This window comes from Fundulus heteroclitus, chromosome 11 (genome assembly GCF_011125445.2).
Source record: "Fundulus heteroclitus isolate FHET01 chromosome 11, MU-UCD_Fhet_4.1, whole genome shotgun sequence".
NCBI classification, from domain to species: Eukaryota; Metazoa; Chordata; class Actinopteri; order Cyprinodontiformes; family Fundulidae; genus Fundulus; species Fundulus heteroclitus.
In genome coordinates, this window is record NC_046371.1 from 22,117,100 (window position 1) to 22,136,187 (window position 19,088).

The following is a 19,088-nucleotide window of genomic DNA, read 5'->3' on the forward strand; positions in this document are numbered from 1 at the left end:
CATCCATCCATCTCTCTCTCTCTCTCTCTCTCTCTCTCTCTCTCTCTCTATATATATATATATATATATATATATATATATATATATATCTATCTATCTATCTATCTATCTATCTATCTATCTATCTATCTATCTATCTATCTATCTATCTATCTATCTCTATATTTATATATACCATAAAAGAATGGTCAAATATTGAGAGGGGAGCAGTTTGTCATCCAGGTCTTCAGCCCTACGTCAAGCTTGTACCAATTGCAGGTTGGAGTCCATCAATGTTGGATACAGGAGGCTGAAACGTGCTTTTATAGGGTGGCTGCTTTAGAGACAGGCTGAGGAGCTCCATTAATCAAGGAGAGCTCGTAATTAAGTTACCGCACATTAAAATGAGTCAGTCGAGGTGGTTCAGGGATGATATCAGGATGCCTCCTGGGCACCTCTCTTTCAAGGTTTTCCTGTCCACATCCTACTGGGAGAAGATATTGGGGGAAGACCCAGTACCTGCTGGAGGGACAATTTGTCCTTGTTGGCCTGGGAAAAGCTTGAGATGCTGCAGAATTAACTAGGTAAAGCTACAAGGGAGAAAGTTATCTGTTTCCCTCTTAGACCTACGGCTGGGCAATATACCGAGATATTAAAAATAGAGATAAAAAAAAAACAAAGATAGAAGATTAATCTATATAATTTATATCAAAATGGTCTATGTTGCGTTAAAATGATACTTTCATGCATTCCAGTGGGTCATTTTTCAGCCGTCTCTCATATTTTTCTACAACTGTTTGTTAAGAAATGTGCATGTGAGACATTTGAGATAACGCTTTGATTCAGAGATGCCTTTTTATAATTACTTTATGAAAAGAAAAAAACATATATCGAGCTAAATATCGTATATTGGCTTTCAGACTAAAAATATCGAGCTATACCGCCCAGCCCTACTCAGACCTGTTACCTCTGCTATCCGATAAGGGGCAGATGGATGAATGGACGGACATCTTCTAGTCTTTTATTAAATGATAAACCTCTCATAATCGCTGAAAGTAAATTGTTATTTTGCAAATAATCTTGAAATTCTTGTATTGGGTGGATTTTTCATCAAAGCAGCACAATTTTAAAAAAAGAAAAATAGTGAAACTATATTGGATCATACAGTTAACCCACAATTTGCTAACTATTCTCTACCATTTCCATGATTATGATGCCCCTACTGTTTTCTGCGACCTTTAGAACCTCACTCAGAGAAATGTGGCAACAAAGACAGAAAAAGTCCTTTCAACTGGCCAAATATGTTAATTGCCTGGGAGGCGTGAATGCATGGCACAGACAATGTATTACCTTACCAAGTATTGCATTGAAAGAAGTCTCCCGCAACTGCAATTTGCATAGTTCCATATAGCAACGATAATTTGATATGTTGCTATATTTTGCACCTTTAGTTTTAATCTAAATTATAAAAGACCAACAAAGGTGTTAGCTCAACTAAGAACAATAGAAAGCCAAACAACATTAAGAATGGCAGAATGTTTTGCATTTACCTTTGGATATAACTATAATTCTCAATTTTGGTTTTATTTCATTTTTATCTTATTTAAAACAGTGTGCTGTGGCAGGTAGGATCTTATTATTTTATTGTATTCAGAAGTCAGAGCCTAAACTTGTCCACTGAAACTAATTAAAGCGAACCAATAGAAGACATTTCATTAATTGCGCATCAAAGCAGAACTGTTTAATCTGCAGAAGCTAACTTTCTGAAACGTGTACTAAAACCTCACAGTGATCTACTTATATCATTTTCCACAGGCCACCATGCTCATTTTCAAAAACTTAATTAAGACAATTTCCACAAGCTGCACTGAATTTTATGTCAGATTAGCTGGAACTGTGAAATGAATCATGCTGTGAGAGATACTCATTCATATCTCCAACAACTTATTCACTCTGCATTAGGCTGTTTAATTGTACTTACTGCTATTCAGAAAGAGTTAAACAGACCTGGAATATAAACATTCATTGCAAGCTCGTAAAGTGTGTAGCATGTATATGAGAAGTCTTTCTAAGGGGACGCGTGTGTCACAAATGGGGATAAAAAGCATATTGGCAAAGTCTCTAAGAGATTTCTCTTTTTGATCCCATGCAAGTTCAAATCTTGACTTTTGAGACTTTAGAAAGAACCACATCTCCCGACTTTATTCCTCGTAGGACATTATGCTATGAAGAGCAATATATTTTCTTGAGCCTCTGTCCCAAGACACAAGATTAGGTCTAAACCTCTATCCTGGATTATCCCGTCTGGGACGTACTCATAATTGTGAATGACTCCACCTGAAATGAAGGTCAAAAGAAAAAAAGCACTTCATCGACCATTGCGACAGAATACAGCCCACCCTCTTTTTTTATTTTCCCTTTTCCAGGTGAAGTATAACATTGTCTTTGAATCCACATAGGAGGAAGATGTAACAGTTCTAATAAAATGGAACAAAACACATTTGTCTATTTAGAATATCATAAATTTCTGATTAAACATAACCGTGACTGGTTTTACGCTTTTTTTAGGAAAATGAAAGTCATTTATTGGCACCCACAATAGATTAATGGCTACTATTGTCACATTTTACACAGGTGAAGGGCCTAATCACTGGCAGGAGGCAGGCAAAATGACAGGACCTTACAAAAACTGACTGGACAGTGTGGATATTGTATATTGCTTTAAACACTTTTAGGAGTATGCATCAACAATAGACTAGACAGGGCAAAGAACACCGACTCCCTCTACAGGAAGGGCCAAAACACCATGGCTAGTGCCATCCTCTTTGCTGTTGCATGCTGAGGCAACAGACCGAGGGTAGCGGATGCCAGCAGACTCAACAAACCGATCCACAAGGCTAGTGATGTGGTGAGAGCAGAACTGAACCCTCTGATGGCAGTGACAGACTGGAATATGCTGTCAAAGCTGCACGCCATGTTGGATAATGTCTCCCACCCACTCCACGACATACTTGTCAAACTCAGGAACACATTGAGCAGAAGACCGAAATGTACCGCAGAGCTCCACAGGAAGTCATCCCTACCTGAGGGAATTGGACTCCGTTACGTCTTCCTTAAGCTTTGACACCTCCAATGGCGGGATTGGTGCAAAAACATTTGTGTAGTAATTAATATATGTGCAGCAACTTGACTTATTCCCATCTCTACCTATCCAGCCAATCAGTCAGTTCAATTTTAACATACAGTAGCCTACTTATTTTTCTTAATAAAACATTTTGTTATTGTTAGGTTTAATGTGTTATATTGTTATTTTAATATCATCCTATTTCCATGTTATTTGTGTGGGTGTGGCTGTAACACAAAAATTCCCACACCACCCCCGTGGAGCAATAAAGTTTTTGTAAGAACACAAATAAAACACAAGGAACCATGGCAGGGTACAACAAACATGGCAGAGGGAGGTATACATGCTGAGGAGGCGATAATTAGTTAATGGGTGATTAACAGGGTTTAGGAAGGGCACTCAGGGAAAGTTTTAAGAGAAACAGATAATAAACACTGGAGGGAAAAACAAGGGGAAAAAAACTACAAACGAACAGAACCAGAGTAAGCATAATAATAAAAAGAAACATAAATCACTAAAACTTACTGTCATAAGTAAATAAAGCACCTCAGAAACTCCAAACCAAAATAACAGAAGCCAACCTAAATCCCAAGGATTGCAGTAGACAGAGAGACTGATCGACTCCAAGATGCCACTCTTCAATGCGGGTATCTAACAGGGAGCGTTACGGAGGTCGTCACAGATCCAGCTATTAATGAATGTTTTATTTATTTCTATAGTGTGGATATAGGCAAGTTGTATTCCATAGCTATTTTTATGTAGCTACCTCCTAATTTACAAAGATTAAAAGATGCCTTACATAAACGGCATGTACTTCTGTCCGTCCTATTTTGAAGAGTAGCTAAGAAGGAAACGGGACGTCACGAAGTAACATGAATAAAGAAATGTAAAGTTTGTAAAACCTTTCCCAGCTTGAAATATTGGTAAATTGTATCATATTATTTGAAAGGAAACATTATTGATACCAAAATATTTGGGTCCTGTGATAGTTTGAAAATAATGATGTCCAAATGTTAGAGGCATTTGTCAAACATGTATTAATGAAATCAACTTAAAGGTTGAATTATTAAAAAAATGTAGATGTGATAATGAAAAGATGTATATGCATCTTTACCTGCATGGGGTGCCAAATAATTAAAAGCTCTATTCAGTGCTGGCTCAATGTTAAAAACATTCACAACAAATGCTTGCAAGCCCCAAAGCCACACAGCCAGAGTATGACGAAAAAACCAAAACAGAGAAAAATTAATGCAAAAAGCAGGTTCAGTTCTGCAGATGGCTGATGGAAATGAGCGCCCCGCTTATGTCATGTCGGGTGGAGTTTCTCGTGTTTGTTCGCCGTGTGTGAGTCGGGGCTTATTGTGTGTTGACTGACAAGGCAGGGACCGAGTGGGAGGACACAGAAGTCGATTAGCGAGAGAGTCTCTTGAGCGGCTTTGCCACTCTTAGTTAAAACCAGAGGTTGCCCGTGGTGACTTTCAACACTGTATTGTTCGTGTCATGTCTTGGCCAGTCACAGTTAATAGTTGGCACAGAATATTTTTAAATGCTAAATGAAAGCTGGGCGAAAAAAAAAATATCATTGAAGCAACATGATTATTTCCTTAGGAATTAGTAGCGTCTCTATATTACTGTGACAAACAGGCCAACATGCAAACACAAGCCGGTAATAAATATGCCAAATCAATTATCTGTAACTGCAAAGGTTAACCAATAATTACGCTCTCCATATGTTTAGAGGAAGAAGTGCTGGAAATTGAGCACCGAACATCATTCTTGTTAATTCTGGCAATGAAACCATGACCTAGAAATAATAAGCACAGATGTTCATAGCAAACTCAGTTAGACGGCGTCTGTATATGAATATCAATGCACTGAGTCACAAACCAACTAGAAGTAATCTCAGTTCTTTTTTTTTCTCTCATGGGTTAAATGGTCAAAAGCACAGTCTCTTCCTAATCCTTGGTTTGAGGAAAACGCTTTGGACCGTCGGGAGTAAACTAAGGAGATGCACAGTTTTTTGGGGGTTTCAAAACTATCCTTTGGTGTGAAAAGAGACAAACTTAGACTCTAATGCTGGATATGATTACAAAATCCGGTAACACTTTATTTGAAGGGGTGTACAGAAGACTGACATTACACTGTCACAAACATGACATAACACCTGTTATGAACATAAATAACTCTTTATGAATGTTTGTCATTAATTTTCATTCGGTGAATTATGACACTATTAAAGCAAAGTTGACTTTGTTTAAAATGTCTTTATGACAAGCCCTTAACTTAACAAAACCCCAAGTCAAGCACTTAATTTAACCAAATCCCAAATCAAGACCTTAATTTAACCTAATCCCAAACCAAGCCCTTAATTTAACCTAATTCCAAATCAAGACCTAAATTTAACCTAATCCCAAACCAAGACCTTAATTTAACCTAATCCCAAATCAAAACCTAAATTTAACCTAATCCTAAATCCAGCCCTAAATTTAACCTAATCCCAAATCAAGACCTAAATTTAACCTAATCCCAAACCAAACCCTTATTTAACCTAATCCCAAATCAAGACCTAAATTTAACCTAATCCCAAGTCAAGCCCTAAACTTAACCTTGTCTCTGTTAATGTCAAGTTGTCATAACAAAGACCTTCTAAACAATGTCAACTTTGCTTTAATAGTGTCATAATTTACCGAATGACAATTAATGACAACAGTCCTAAACATTCATAAAGAGTCATTTATGTTCATAACAGGTGTTATGACAGTGTAATGTCAGTCTTATGTACACCCCTTCAAATAAAGTGTTACCCAAAATCCTACATATTTATTGTTGTTTATACATCCATCCATTGACCCTAACTGTAGCCAGGTGGAGCAGGCTTCATTGCACAGAGAGAAGATGCAAACTCCAAAGAAAAAAGAACCCCAGCCAGGGTTCAAACCCACAACCCCCTTGCTGGAAGGCAACAGTGCTCTCCACTGCCACACCGTACACTGTTTATACATCACTGCTACATGTTGTTTTGTTTTAATGGATTCGGTGATAGTTCAATGTGAAGCACGAGGTGTGGTATTTACTCCAAACAGGTCTGATCTATCGGTTTGACCTTTGATATTGGCCTGCCATGCCATTTACCACCGGTATGATTGAGAGGCCTCCCAGAAACGGAGAGATGAAAATCACAAAACGCTGCAATGAAATCCAGCTTTTGTTGAATATGTTGTTTTTTTTCTTGTTGTTATATCAAAAGTCTCGTTTAGTTATCATTTATTCATTTTTGCATGAATTGAAACATTTTCTCTGGGAACTGTTAACAAAATTAGGGAAAGACTCGAGTGAAGGCTATAAAGTAGTTCAAAACATTTTAATCATATTGATATATCACTAAAATCAAAAGGGTTCTCATCCCCGTCTCAGCCAATGTTAATGTTGATAAGGTGACGCTGGAAATACTTGTCAAAAATGTTTATCCAGAGTATCTTAAATTATTTGATTATGTCTCAAAGTAACTAAAATACCATCGGAAAGCCGAAGTTTAAAAGGACAAGTCAACAAACGTTGCTGGAAGGATCTGTGTGGTTTGTCTTGTAGACTTGTAATCGGAACGGAAAACCTACATACCAACATTATGGAACTCAACCTGGCATCTTATTCAAGAATAATAAGGATCAACAGCGTGTTGTTGCTGTTTATGTGAAGGGAAAAAAACAAATTTAGAAGTCCGTTTGTTTAAAAGAAAGCAGCTCTCAACAAACAGACCTAATGGAAGGAAAGTAAACAAACTCACAAGTGATTGAAAGTGAAAAGAGAAATGAGTCAATTTCATGACACCAATCTGAAGTGAAAACCAAAAAATCTAAACATATTAATCTATCAAATTCAAAGTTAAGACAAAAAGAATAAAGAAGCTAAAGCCATCTGGCAACCACTATGCAACAACCTTAATTAGCATATTCGTTTTTTTCATAATCTGCAATCCAAAGTAACATACTGCTTCAACCTTGGCAATCCTGTGGCTCTAATGTCAACCCTTGTTAACCTTTAGTTTGTATCAAAATTCTTAAATTACTTTCCAAACTCATAAAGAATTAAACCTAGTGTCCTTTAAATAGTTTGAATAACTTGCTGCATGATGGATTTGAGCAAATATTGTGCAAAATATTGTAAATACAATGAATAAATAAAGCATGCGAAATGAAAAGCTGGGCAAACCAGATTATTAAAAGTTGTTTAAATGAACATAAAGACCAATACAGCCTGCATAATTTCACTCACATTCTGAAAGTATTCCTTGCAAAGGACAAGTTCTTGTTCTCAAGAACTGGGCTGGAGAACCCGTCAGACGTCCTCATAGAGGTTCCTTCTACAGCAGCATTTGCATAGATTTGCTGTTACATGCTGTGGAAGAAAAAAGCTCCCCCCATTTTAGATTACATTTTATTTTATAAAAGGAACATGATTTTTACTTTCTCTTTCCTTAACGGCAAAATATTTTTAAACATTTTTGCTTAAGATATATTTTTGGGTTCCTGAGTATTCCTAATAAGGTTGCCCTAAGCAGAGCACACAACATGTGTGCCCCTGACACTTCAAATTATTTGACTCACTTATTACACGGTTTTACTAAATTCACGACAAAACATTTTTGTATAAATGGCTGATTTATTAAAATTATAGATGTCTGAATTTTTCTCCAAAACTGGAACAAACAGTAATTAAAAAAATGTTTTTATGCCTTGCTGCTGTGAATGCCCTTGTGTCAATTTGTACCCAGCATAATGTCCCTTCCTATTTTAATTTTATTCCTCTAAATCAAATTTCTATGTCTTGCATATTGCATTTAGGGATTTCCAACATTAGAAAAAACAGAAATTCCAATATTATTGTTGAATATCGTGATATTAGTGGCCAGATTAACCAGCATTTACCTCAGTATTTCTGTTATCCATCATAATGGTATATCCAACACTACTTGAGCTTCTGCATCTTGGTCACTAACATCTATATATGTGGAGTGTGGCCATCAGTAGCAGTTCTTGTAGGAATTGCGCTCTGGACCAGCCCCTCCCTCTGCATCCTCTTTCTAACCAAAATACATGCACCCTTGACCAAACCACTTCTACAAAAAAGTGGCTTTAGAAATATTTGGTGTACATAGACATATGTACATATTGTTTTTCCTAACTTTTCATCTCATTTTATTTTTCTCTAAAGCTCAAGTATTCATCAACAATCGCTATTTGACTTCGCCGTGAACCCGAAGTACAAATTCCCTGCCCGTGCACACAAATTTCAAGCTGATTCTGTTGCCAATTTACAACACTGGGGGATGTCTACTTGAAATTATGAGACACGCAAAATTATGAAAAACTTATCTGGGGGGTAGGTTATTGATAGCTCATTTTAATAGGCTCCCATGTTACTATGTAAGAATTATAGGATCATATGACTCCAGTGAGTAGCTTTAATAAGTAATGGTAATAACTACTACTATAGTAAGTAATGGTAATAACTACTACTATAGTGGTCAAAATGTTAGTGTACTGGTGCATGGACAATATGAAACATACGGTGGGATACAAAGAGACCAAAGCTACAAAATATGCAACAGTGAAGGGGCGAAATGATCCTGAGTGTTCCTGATGTATTAGGAGAAGATATGAAGCACACAGGAAGAGTAGTTTCAAAAAAGTGTATCTCTAGTTTACACCCTTAATTGTCTTTGCATGTGGTGGGCGTTTTAAAGACTATAGAGGAATGTATTTTAGTAAACTGGAAAAACAAAAAGCAAACCCTCAGATGAGGAGAGCAGCGTTTGATGACTTCTACTGCACAACACAGTTTCTTGAATGTTCTCTTCGAAGTGGAAATGTGAATCGGTGTGAGTGATAAAACATGCATCAACAACAAAAACGTTCTATTCTTACACACACACGTTCTTACGGTTCACTGGATTCTTCACTCAGACCCAAAACTGCAATCAGTGTGACTTCCTATCCTTGGCCTATCCTTGGAGTGTTTCTTTTTTTTTCTCTTTGGATATTAACTTTCTAACCAGCATACTGCTTATCAAATTATCCTCTGGAAGAGCCCCTGCTGAGTTTTTAGTGTGTAATGTATTTTTCCCTCTTAAAAAGTACAACATAAAAGCGCATTCTAAAAACAATTACCACAAAGGCACATTTCTTGCAGTTATTCTAAATGATTCTGGAGCAAATGAAGCTTAACTTGCTGTGTCTAGCCTAATAAACCCAATACTTTCCTATAATTAATATGAGAAGCTTTTGGTAACAGTTGGGTGTATTATTCATGACCTTGAGTGCTCCACATAGGCAATATATGTTGCTTATAATATGATGCAACATTGAGTCACGTAACAATATATTTTAAAAACATACAGTGATGAGGAAAGCATGACGGTATTGATTTTTTTTTTTTGCATACTCAACACATTAATCTCATATCATTGCCTAAAACTTACCATCAGTCCTTCGATTTTAAATCGTCCAAGACAAAAGCTCATTAAAATTGCATTAAGAAGTAAATGGAAAAAAAAAAAAAAAGCAATGCATGACAGTACACCACCTAAAGGTTTCATCACTTTAGAGGTCAAAAAAAGGCGACTGTGCTCTTTCTAAAGTGTATTTCATGCGTTGCTGAATTCTGCATTGATGACTGAATTTGATCTGCATCGTGTCAGTGATAACCCCTCAAAAAGACGTCTCCAAGCATTGTAGCCAGTGAGGCATGATACACCTTTACTTACGGTCATTGCAGAAAGGTCCTCCGTAGGTGGTCATGGTGCAGTCGCAGGAAAAGCCCTCCCACAGCTGCAGACACACACCTTGGTGCTGGCAGGAGTCCTCTGTGCAGGTTGTGCTGGGGCCTGCGGGGTATTCACAGCAGATTAAGCAAGGGCTTTTCACTTCGCTTAATGTATCTTTGCTTTTACTTAAGAGGAGTGAATGAAACCAAAGCAAAGCCTAATAAAGTTCAGATCCCCACAAGTAGCGAGCTAGTTAGATATCCAGTGACCTATTATTTAGTTGGAAGGAAAAAAGTGTTTTACAAAGAAAAGTCAGAAGAATGTGGCATGCATTTGTGTCCAATTCTGTTCAGTCAATAATTTGTGCTTTGCGTTTATTTCGGGGTATAAGATTAAATGGGGCTCAACAGAATTGCATGGCACATTTTCTCCCCCAACATTTTAAAAGCTCCTCCAATCGCCTCCTGTCCTGCTACCTGATCTTCATTAGGTTCTTCCATGCCTGTCTCCTTGTGCGCCTGACGCTTTTTAGTTCCCTAATTTTGTCCTTGTGCCATTTTCTGTAAATCCTTTAAAAACAAACCACTGCGCCACAACTGGGCCCGGCACATGCCTCACTGCATTCGGGTCAAAACAATTGAAAACAACTCATAAATGAAATGATATAGAGGCGTATGAAAAAAAAAAAAACATCAATTGAGTGCAAATAAAGCAGGTCTGAGTTGAATGGTGTACAGCTCCTACATGGAATAACCACACCCTTGTAAATACTTGCAGAAAATCAATGGGAAAAAGACAAAAATGGAGGCACTTCAAACTTTACTTATGTGTTTATTTAAACAACTGCTTAAACATACAGTAATACTCGGGAAAGAACGCTCTGAAACTGCAGTTTATTCTGCAAAAAATAGGAAGTCACTCATCTAAACAGCTGTCTAGTAATAAAGACAAATTAGAAAAAGATGATATCAAACCCCTGATGCACATCCTACCTGTTTCCCCGTGCTGGGAAACAGGAACATGTATGTTAATCTAGGCCCCTTTGGCATATTCTTTGAATTTGTACATTACATACTATGTGTACAATGGCTGGCTGAATGTGCTGTCTTTTAGGATAAACACATTCACTCTGTGATAGAGCTTTTATAGTGTGCAGAGCTACATCAGCAAATTGCTTTTTAATGTTTGCCTGTTCGGATGCCTGGCTTACAAATTTGATGAACCTTGCTTACATATGGATAATTTCATCAGAAAGCTAACATGGTTCAGCTCAGCGAACAGCTGCTTTATAAAAAAAATAAAAAATGTCCCTGTTGCTATAGCAACCCCACTGTGGTCAGCAGCTGCATGGGTACGTGTAGCGCATAGCTCCTTCTACAGCCAGACTCCACCAGGCTCTGAAGTTATTTAAATCTAGCCTCAAGTGTAGAAAACCAAACTCCCCAGATTCCACCATTTCAACAACATCTGAAACAGAAAGATTTGCCACAACTAGGGTGACCAGATATTTTCACTCTTGTCCCGCTGTCCGACAAACTGAAACAATGTCCCTCATTCGATGCGCAGCAGCGTCCCCCCTCATGAGCAGCTGCGGTACCAGGACGCTCGTAAAATAAAAAGACAAGGATTTTGAAGCCTACAGATTATTAAGGAAACTTTGTCAAAGAAAAAAATAAACTGCAGCTACAACACACTGCAAAAATAGAACTAAAAACAACTAAAAACAAGTAAAATTTTCTTGACATGAATGTATTTACCCTTGATTTGAGCAGTTAAATAAGACTATTTGCCAATGGAATAAGATTTTAGCACTTAAAATAGGAATAATTCATCTCTATTATCTTATTTCTAGTGCAGTATATCTAATTATCTTATTTTAGGGGTAAAAATGCCCATTCCATTGGCAAATAATCTTATTTACCTGCTCAAATCAAGGGTAAATACATTAATTTCAAGAAAATTTTAGTTATCTTTAGTTCTCTTTTTGCAGTGCATAGACTGTAGAGCACTTTCTAACTGGGTGACGCCAGAGAAAGGTGATTCTCAGAGAGCTTTTTGTGAAGTTTGCCAAAGTAATTTTTTTAATATTACGCTGAGGGGAGCACGATGTGCTGCGATAGACTGGCGACCTGTCCAGGGTGTACCCCGCCTCTCGCCCATTGACAGCTGGAAATAGGAACCAGCACCCCTCACGACCCCACAAGGGATAGACATGTTAGAAAATGGATGGATGGATGGAGCACAATGTGAAGCGGCAGTGTAGAACTGACTATCTCCCGTGGTTAATGGTTGAGATGCGCAGGTGCAGGGTACGTCCTTAACAGGTCATCAGTCACAGGGCTTAAATATAACAGTTTTATAAAGCTTGAAAAACGTTTGCTGTGCAATAACAGGGGAAGCATCTGATCATTGTAATGTGCGACCTGTGTTAAACTAAAATGTATGACATCATCGTAGTGTTGCTGATGTGTCCCGCATTGTCCCTCACAAGCATCCTATTGTCCCACGTTTGGTTATTTGAGATCTGGTCACCCAGGCCACAACCCAAAACCGCAGAGATGGGGGAAACCATATAGGTTATAAATGGTGAAGACTTTATTTTTTTTTACCATAACTGTATATGGGCTAAACCCAAACTACAATGCAGCAGCTAGAGTCTTCATCCCTAAGATGTGTTGTGTTCTTCTGTTGTTTTCATATTATGTTAGACAGTTTTTAAGTAATGAAAAAAATATTCTAAAAAAGTAGGTAAAAATCCTCTCATGGATAAACACAGTTCTAACAACAAAGAAGTGAAGCTTTCATTGTTCTTGTAATGACTACCCAGGGAGACATTTTTTTTCTAATAATATTTTCTTTCTAGAGTCTTAGTGGAAACCTTTAGACTCCAGAGAGCTTTCTTGTTTAGGCTCAACAAATGCAAACAAGTAACTGGACTGCAGACGAATATTATCTTATTTTGTTGCAACATGTAAAGTGAAAATAAAGGCGTCAGAGTTTAGTTTTTTTTTTGGCCAACCACAATGGAGCATTCAAGATATCTGTTTAACACCGTAACAAATAGGGATTAGCTTGCAGGAAGCAGATTAGTTTTACTGGTTTCGTCTATAGTATACCATGTTAGAAAGCCAGAAAACCCGTTAAAGAAATTATTTTGGATTTTTTTTTTTTTTTGCCCTTACCTCCACAGCCACGCTCCACCTCTCCCACCTTGTGAAGGGCATCTGCCAGGAGGTCAGGCAGCCTTCCGTTTAAGTCCACAGAAGCCAGGCAGCCCTTGTATCCTTCCCGGGAAGCAATTAACCTGGGAAGGCTGCTGTACATGCTCTTTCCAACACCGCCGATGTACAGCTCCCCTGGAAAACACAAGGGTTAAAGGAGCAAAAACCTCTTTAACAAACTTCCATTTCAGAATAAACATGGAAATGATCGGATTTTTTGGTGTTTTTGCGCAGACTGCAGCAGCAGCAGCCACTGAATGTCTGCATGGCTGCCGAGTGTCAGAGTGACTATTACCTTTTAAGTCCAGGTTGCGGGCTCCGTTGGTGTGTTGGGTCACAGTGCGGGAATCGATCTTAAGCACGTGCACGTTGTTGTTGTCGCGCGAGATCACCACATTGTGCCACTGGTTGTCATTGAGAGGCTTGTCAGAGTTTCCCTTCATTAGTGACGGCCCGTTGCCCAAGTCGAACACATAATGAATGTACCTATAACAGGATACGTTTGTTCAAGATCCGTATTTTGAGCTTCCAATTATTTCCTTTCACAACACACGCCGTATATAAATTACCACTAGTTCTTCTTGGCAATAATTAATTGTCGTTTGCTGCCATTCAAACAACATAATGTGATTTAATTGCAAATGAGTGTGTCTGACTTCAAACATAGTCATCAGACAGACTTCATTCAAAACTTAATTATGTTAATAATCAAAGTTAAGAGCCAACCATGAATGAGCTGCCACACTTCACACATAACACTGAACAGCCGGCAAACCCTGACAGAAGTGTTGGGAGCCATTTTTTTTTTTTTTTTTTGTCTGTGTTGTCTTTGGGAGCTTCTGCTGCTGACTCCAGATCTGAACAAGACCTCCTGCTGACTAATTGCTCACTGAGAGAGTCTCTATGCTTGGCATTTCAGTGGAATTATACAATCGTTGCCTTGCCGGCTCTGTACCCACAGCCACTTTCTAGGAAAATATATCTTGAATTGAAACAAAAATAAAATCATTGGAATTGCATTTATGCTGCTGACGACCAAAGTGCTTGTGTATGGGAGCTACCCAAATCCTCCCTCTCACTAATTATGCGACAAATAACATAATTTAAGAGGAACAGCCTCAACATGCATTTACAGTTCAGAAGATCACAAAAACTCACTGTGGACTTCGGTATTAAATTAATTTGGGGCTTTTATTTCTGAATTTGAACTACTGTCCTTTTTGGGTGGCATGATTGCACAAAAATAACTTATATGGATATCAAAGCTATATCAAAATACTAAAAACACAGGATTAGTTATATAGAAGCCCCTCCATTAATATTTGGATTAATGTCCCTTAGCAAGTTGCAAAGAACATTTTTGGTAACCAAGTACAAGTAACAAGGTTGTGACATAATTATGCTTGGATGTTTCACCACTCCTCTAGTCATAAATAAAATAGCTAATTTCTATTGGTCACTTTAATGTCAAAAAACAGGGTTTTAAGTACAACCCATAAAATATTCAATAAGGTTTAGGCCCATGCTGTTCCAGAAACCTCATATTAACTAGCTCTCTCCTTTTCAAAGCAAGTCTTGATGCATGTTTGGACTTGCTCTCATTTTACAACCAAGGGTTTCAGCCATCCAGCAGTGGAAGTCATGTGAAGCAGAAAGTCTAAGATAAAGCCTTTTTTTCTTCCTTATTCCCACCACTTTTTGTAATGCGCTAGTATGACTAGCCATGACACCAATGACGATGCGGCCACTATATTGACTGAAACTTTGAAAATCTTGCCTTGACTCCTCTAAACATGTTGCTCATCATCGTTGCTGAGGAACTCAAGCTTTGTCTCTTCTAAAACTTTTCTCTTGAAGTTCTCTGTAAGACTTGTAAAAGTTGATGAATTAGCATTTCATACGAACAGTGACATTGGGGTTCCAGCATCTTCTAGTTTACAATTTACTTTAGCCTTTGTGGCTCCTATTGTCATTAAACTTCCAAACTAATTTTCTTTTATCTGATATAGTAGTTTGATGGTTGCAAAATGGGAAACCTAGTTGTTCCAACAGGACAATGATTCCAAACACAAATAGTTTTGGAAGGCTGACATTTAGCTTTCTGAGTAGTCTTTTTAAAACCTTGAAGACATTTCAATTAAAAATGTATGGACAATTCTCGGCAATCAGGCCAATGGCCGGAGACCAATCAGTTTAAATTAACTTTGCCAAGAAGAGAGCCAGAATGATGGCAGATCCTTGTTGATGGTTACAAAAAGTGTGGTAGAAGAAATCTGTTAAGGGATCCCCACTATAACTAAATATTAGTAGGAGATTTATACATAAATGAAATCAGATATTTAAATAACCTTTTTAAGTGATACATAAACCCTTTTCCTCACCAACATAACATAGGACTAAACATTTGTTGTGTTAGGTCAGTGAGGATAACCAATGTGCTAAATTGATGGTTTATATATATATATATATTTTTTTTTTTGGTCTGGCAGAATTGTTTCTTAAACTATTTGACTTTGGTCAAATGTTCTAGGTATCCCAGGTTCTCAGAGTAGTTTGAGAGAATTTTGTCTCAAACGTCCTGAAATAACTGAGTCGAGTTTGTACACTGCCTTGTTTGCACTCAGCTTATCAGCTCTGCCTGCTAATTTTATATGAAACTGAGATCACGTCTGTAACGACTACTACAACGTAATCGTTGTTGGTAAACCACTTAGGAAATTCTTTGGCTGTATGCTCAGAGACGTTGATGTTTTGAGATGTTGCTTCAATATTTCGCCCTAATACCACATACCACATGATGTGATTTTGTGAAGTGTACTAGTCCTTCCTGCAGCAAAACACCTAACCAATGTGATGCTGGCACCCCTCATACTTAATAGTTGTAATGATGGTCATGATGACCAATCACTTCAATTACAGCTTCATCAGACCACAGGGTGGGAGGCTTTGGGGAAAGGCCACTAAATTTAATATTTTTTTTAAAAACAGAAGAGAAGCCAATGTAGCGAAAATAAAACAGGTGTGACGTGTTCCCATCTGGAAGTGTGGGTTCTGTGCAAATTGGGCAACTAAGGGATGGCGGAGGTACGTTCACACAGACGACATTGCAATAGTCGATCCTGAAACAAATTAAAGTCTTAACAAAATTCTCCAGCTCATGACGGTTTGAAAAAGGCTTAACTTTAGTTTAAAAAGGCATAGATGATAAAAGCCAGATTGAACTACAGAGGTGACTTGTTTGTCAGGTTTTAAATCCATGTCAAATATACGAAATCTGGTTTCTGACACAGGTCGTGAAATTAGCCGCAAAAACAGCAACAGCAGTCCAATTAAGTCCATTAATTTGTTTGTTTTTTTCATTTAAAAAGACACATTTCTGGTTTAACCAGAATCTGGTTTGATTGCTGATATGTAGTCAAAGAGAGAACGTTGTATGTAGATGACTGCATCTTGGCTTGATTGGTAAAATAAATCTGTATATCAATGCAATTTCACATTGTCCTGGGATTGATTGATCCAGTTAGCAACATATACAAGTAAAAAAGCAAAGGACCTTAAATGCAACCTTGTGGCTCCCCACATGAAAGAGGGGCAGTGGAGAAGGAGAATCCATTGAGCGTGACAGAAAAGGTCCTGTCAGTCAGTTAAGAGGGGAACCACGTAAAAGCTGCGCCAGGTATAATAACATAAAAAATACCAACTTGTTCACTCACTTCTTGTTTTTAAAAATCATTAAAGTTGTATGTTGTATTATTCTGACATGGAAAATAAAACTTCCATGAATCATTAAAAACCCAAAATTACTACAACATTCATTGCCATGGCGCACGCAAACAACCGACAGGAGCTGTAGATTACATTTATGAAACATCCAGCACTCACCCTTTGACCAGCTCCACCACGATAAAGTCACTACCATCTCCAGAGTTATACAGTATCAGGCCATCAGCGCTGGTGGTTTTAAACTGGAAAAAGAGGTGCATGGACGCATAGGCCTGCAAGGTGGAAAAGGCCAAATAGCTGGCTTGAGTGAGGAAAGTTACAGGATTGGCCACAATGTGCCTCATGCCAAATCGAGCATTGAGCTCGCAGAAGGAGATGTCTCCGTTCTTGCACTGGTCCAGATAGAGCATCCCGTTGAAGGAGAGCGCTTGCAAGTGGCCAATGAAATTGGAAGGCATCACTGAGATGAAGCGCCGCTCCGTCATGATGCCTGTCTCGATGTTGTTGAACTCCAGCCGGGTGTGGGCACCAGTCATGTGGCCTACAGAAAAAAAAACAAAAAAAAACATTTATCCTAAACTGCTAAAACACCTTTGATGAGCCTGGATTCTTTCTTCTCGACTCTACCTTCCATTGTCACATTGTCTACACGTAGCTGCAAGTTCTTCCCACGCCGCGCCACCTTCACTGTGTGCCACTCATTGTCATTCAGCTTCTCGCCTACAAGGAGAGTCTCTGGTCCCTTGCCTAAGAGGAGGAAAGCATCAAGTGACAATCATATCGCAGGGGCGCAGTATCTTTTCACACAAGCTCTCAACTTGAGAAGCACTCACGGGTTGAATACATCCATTTACTTATCACTCACACATATGGCAGAAACATTAAGCGAAAAGCAATGATTTCAATTATCGCTTTTTAAAAAAAAAAGAAAAGTAAAACAAGGAACAAAAAACTATATCAGAGTCTCTCAGGCTAAACGTTTAACATGTATTGAGACATTTGTGTGATCTCCGTTGAAGAGCTGCGATCTGTTTTGGGTTACAGTGAAAGGCCCCGGCTCACTCGTAAATTCAAGTTTGAGGTTTTCTCCGCTACCCTCTGCATTTTTCACTGGTTTAAAAATAGGTCACAGTGCAGAGGCTTGCCACTGCAGCACCGTCAACCCGAATCAGCGCCTATGCAACAGGGCGACACGGCAGTTCAAAGGAGTTCTGACATCGCTTGGGAAACTAATTGGCCATGCCTAAGCTGACTTCGCCTTGAGGGGTTTGTCTGTCTAATTGTGCTCAGGGCGCAGGAGAATTACAAGGGACGCATAGAGGGCAATAAATGAAAAAACATCAGTTGGTTTCCGAACAATACACTGTTTCATCCTCTGGGGAAATAAAATCCGTGCCTGGAGACCTCGTCCGGCTGCAAATGAAGTGTCTCCACGCAGCACATGGCATGACACGGCTGGGTATTGGCTATGCACCGAAGGGTGGATCAATAACATCAAATCCTGCATCCTTTGCATTCGATGGTCTTACTTAGACGTGGGGAACAAAAAAAAAGAGACCGAAAACAAACCACCGCGTGGAGTCAAGTAGAGCAGAAGAAGCAGAATTGTTTACCTTGCGGATCACTATCATGAAATCAGACATACGGGCTGGATTTGCTGTAATGAAACAGGAGTTTGCAGGACGCAGGGCTGAGGAGGCTGTTCATCTAATCTGTGCTGCTCAGGGGGGAGTTTTGCTGCTATCTAAACATACAAGGCCAAACACACTAATACCCAAGCAGGAAAAAAAAAAGATGTGTTACTTCTAGGAAGTTTGTTGGATGGGAGTAATAGAATATACCAAACACGCAAATGTTTTTGTTTTTTTCCCCAGGAGATACATTTCTTATGAGGCTCCTGACATGCAACTCAGACCAGATGTTGGTAACAACCCAAGTGATCCACACAAACCAGTCCATAAAATTAAGTTATGTGTAATCAACCGAAATGGAACATAGAAAAAGCATTAAACACAATCGCGGAAATGTTTGTATCTTATTTTATTCTTTAATGATTACAGTTTGAAGATGTGTCCTGTGTAGGCAAAAAGTGACATGCATCGCGCTCAGGTGTACTTTTAAGATATTCTTCTAAACTAACCGTCTTCAAATCCTTAAAGCTTCTGCAAACCTATCTTCAAGGAGCTTTATGTTTTTTCTTTTTCCTCAGAAATCATTTGAGCGTTTCCCTGGCTGTGTGCTTGGAATCATTTTCTCGCTGAAGAATCCACCCTCGTTT

At 38.5% G+C, this 19,088-nt stretch overlaps 1 protein-coding gene across 10 annotated transcripts in view; it reads right to left on the reverse strand.

The window, feature by feature from the left end:
• The window catches only part of nrxn2a (neurexin 2a), a 231,587-nt gene that overhangs the window by 95,786 nt on the left and 116,713 nt on the right, over positions 1 to 19,088 (reverse strand). For all 10 annotated transcript variants that reach the window (XM_036143136.1, XM_036143135.1, XM_036143134.1 and 7 more), the window contains 5 exons: positions 17,438 to 17,557; positions 16,970 to 17,351; positions 13,383 to 13,573; positions 13,049 to 13,222; positions 9,867 to 9,986 (listed from right to left, as the gene is read on the reverse strand). In XM_036143136.1, the coding sequence (XP_035999029.1) occupies positions 9,867 to 9,986; positions 13,049 to 13,222; positions 13,383 to 13,573; positions 16,970 to 17,351; positions 17,438 to 17,557 (987 nt within the window). The remainder of the gene's footprint in view (positions 1 to 9,866; positions 9,987 to 13,048; positions 13,223 to 13,382; positions 13,574 to 16,969; positions 17,352 to 17,437; positions 17,558 to 19,088) is intronic.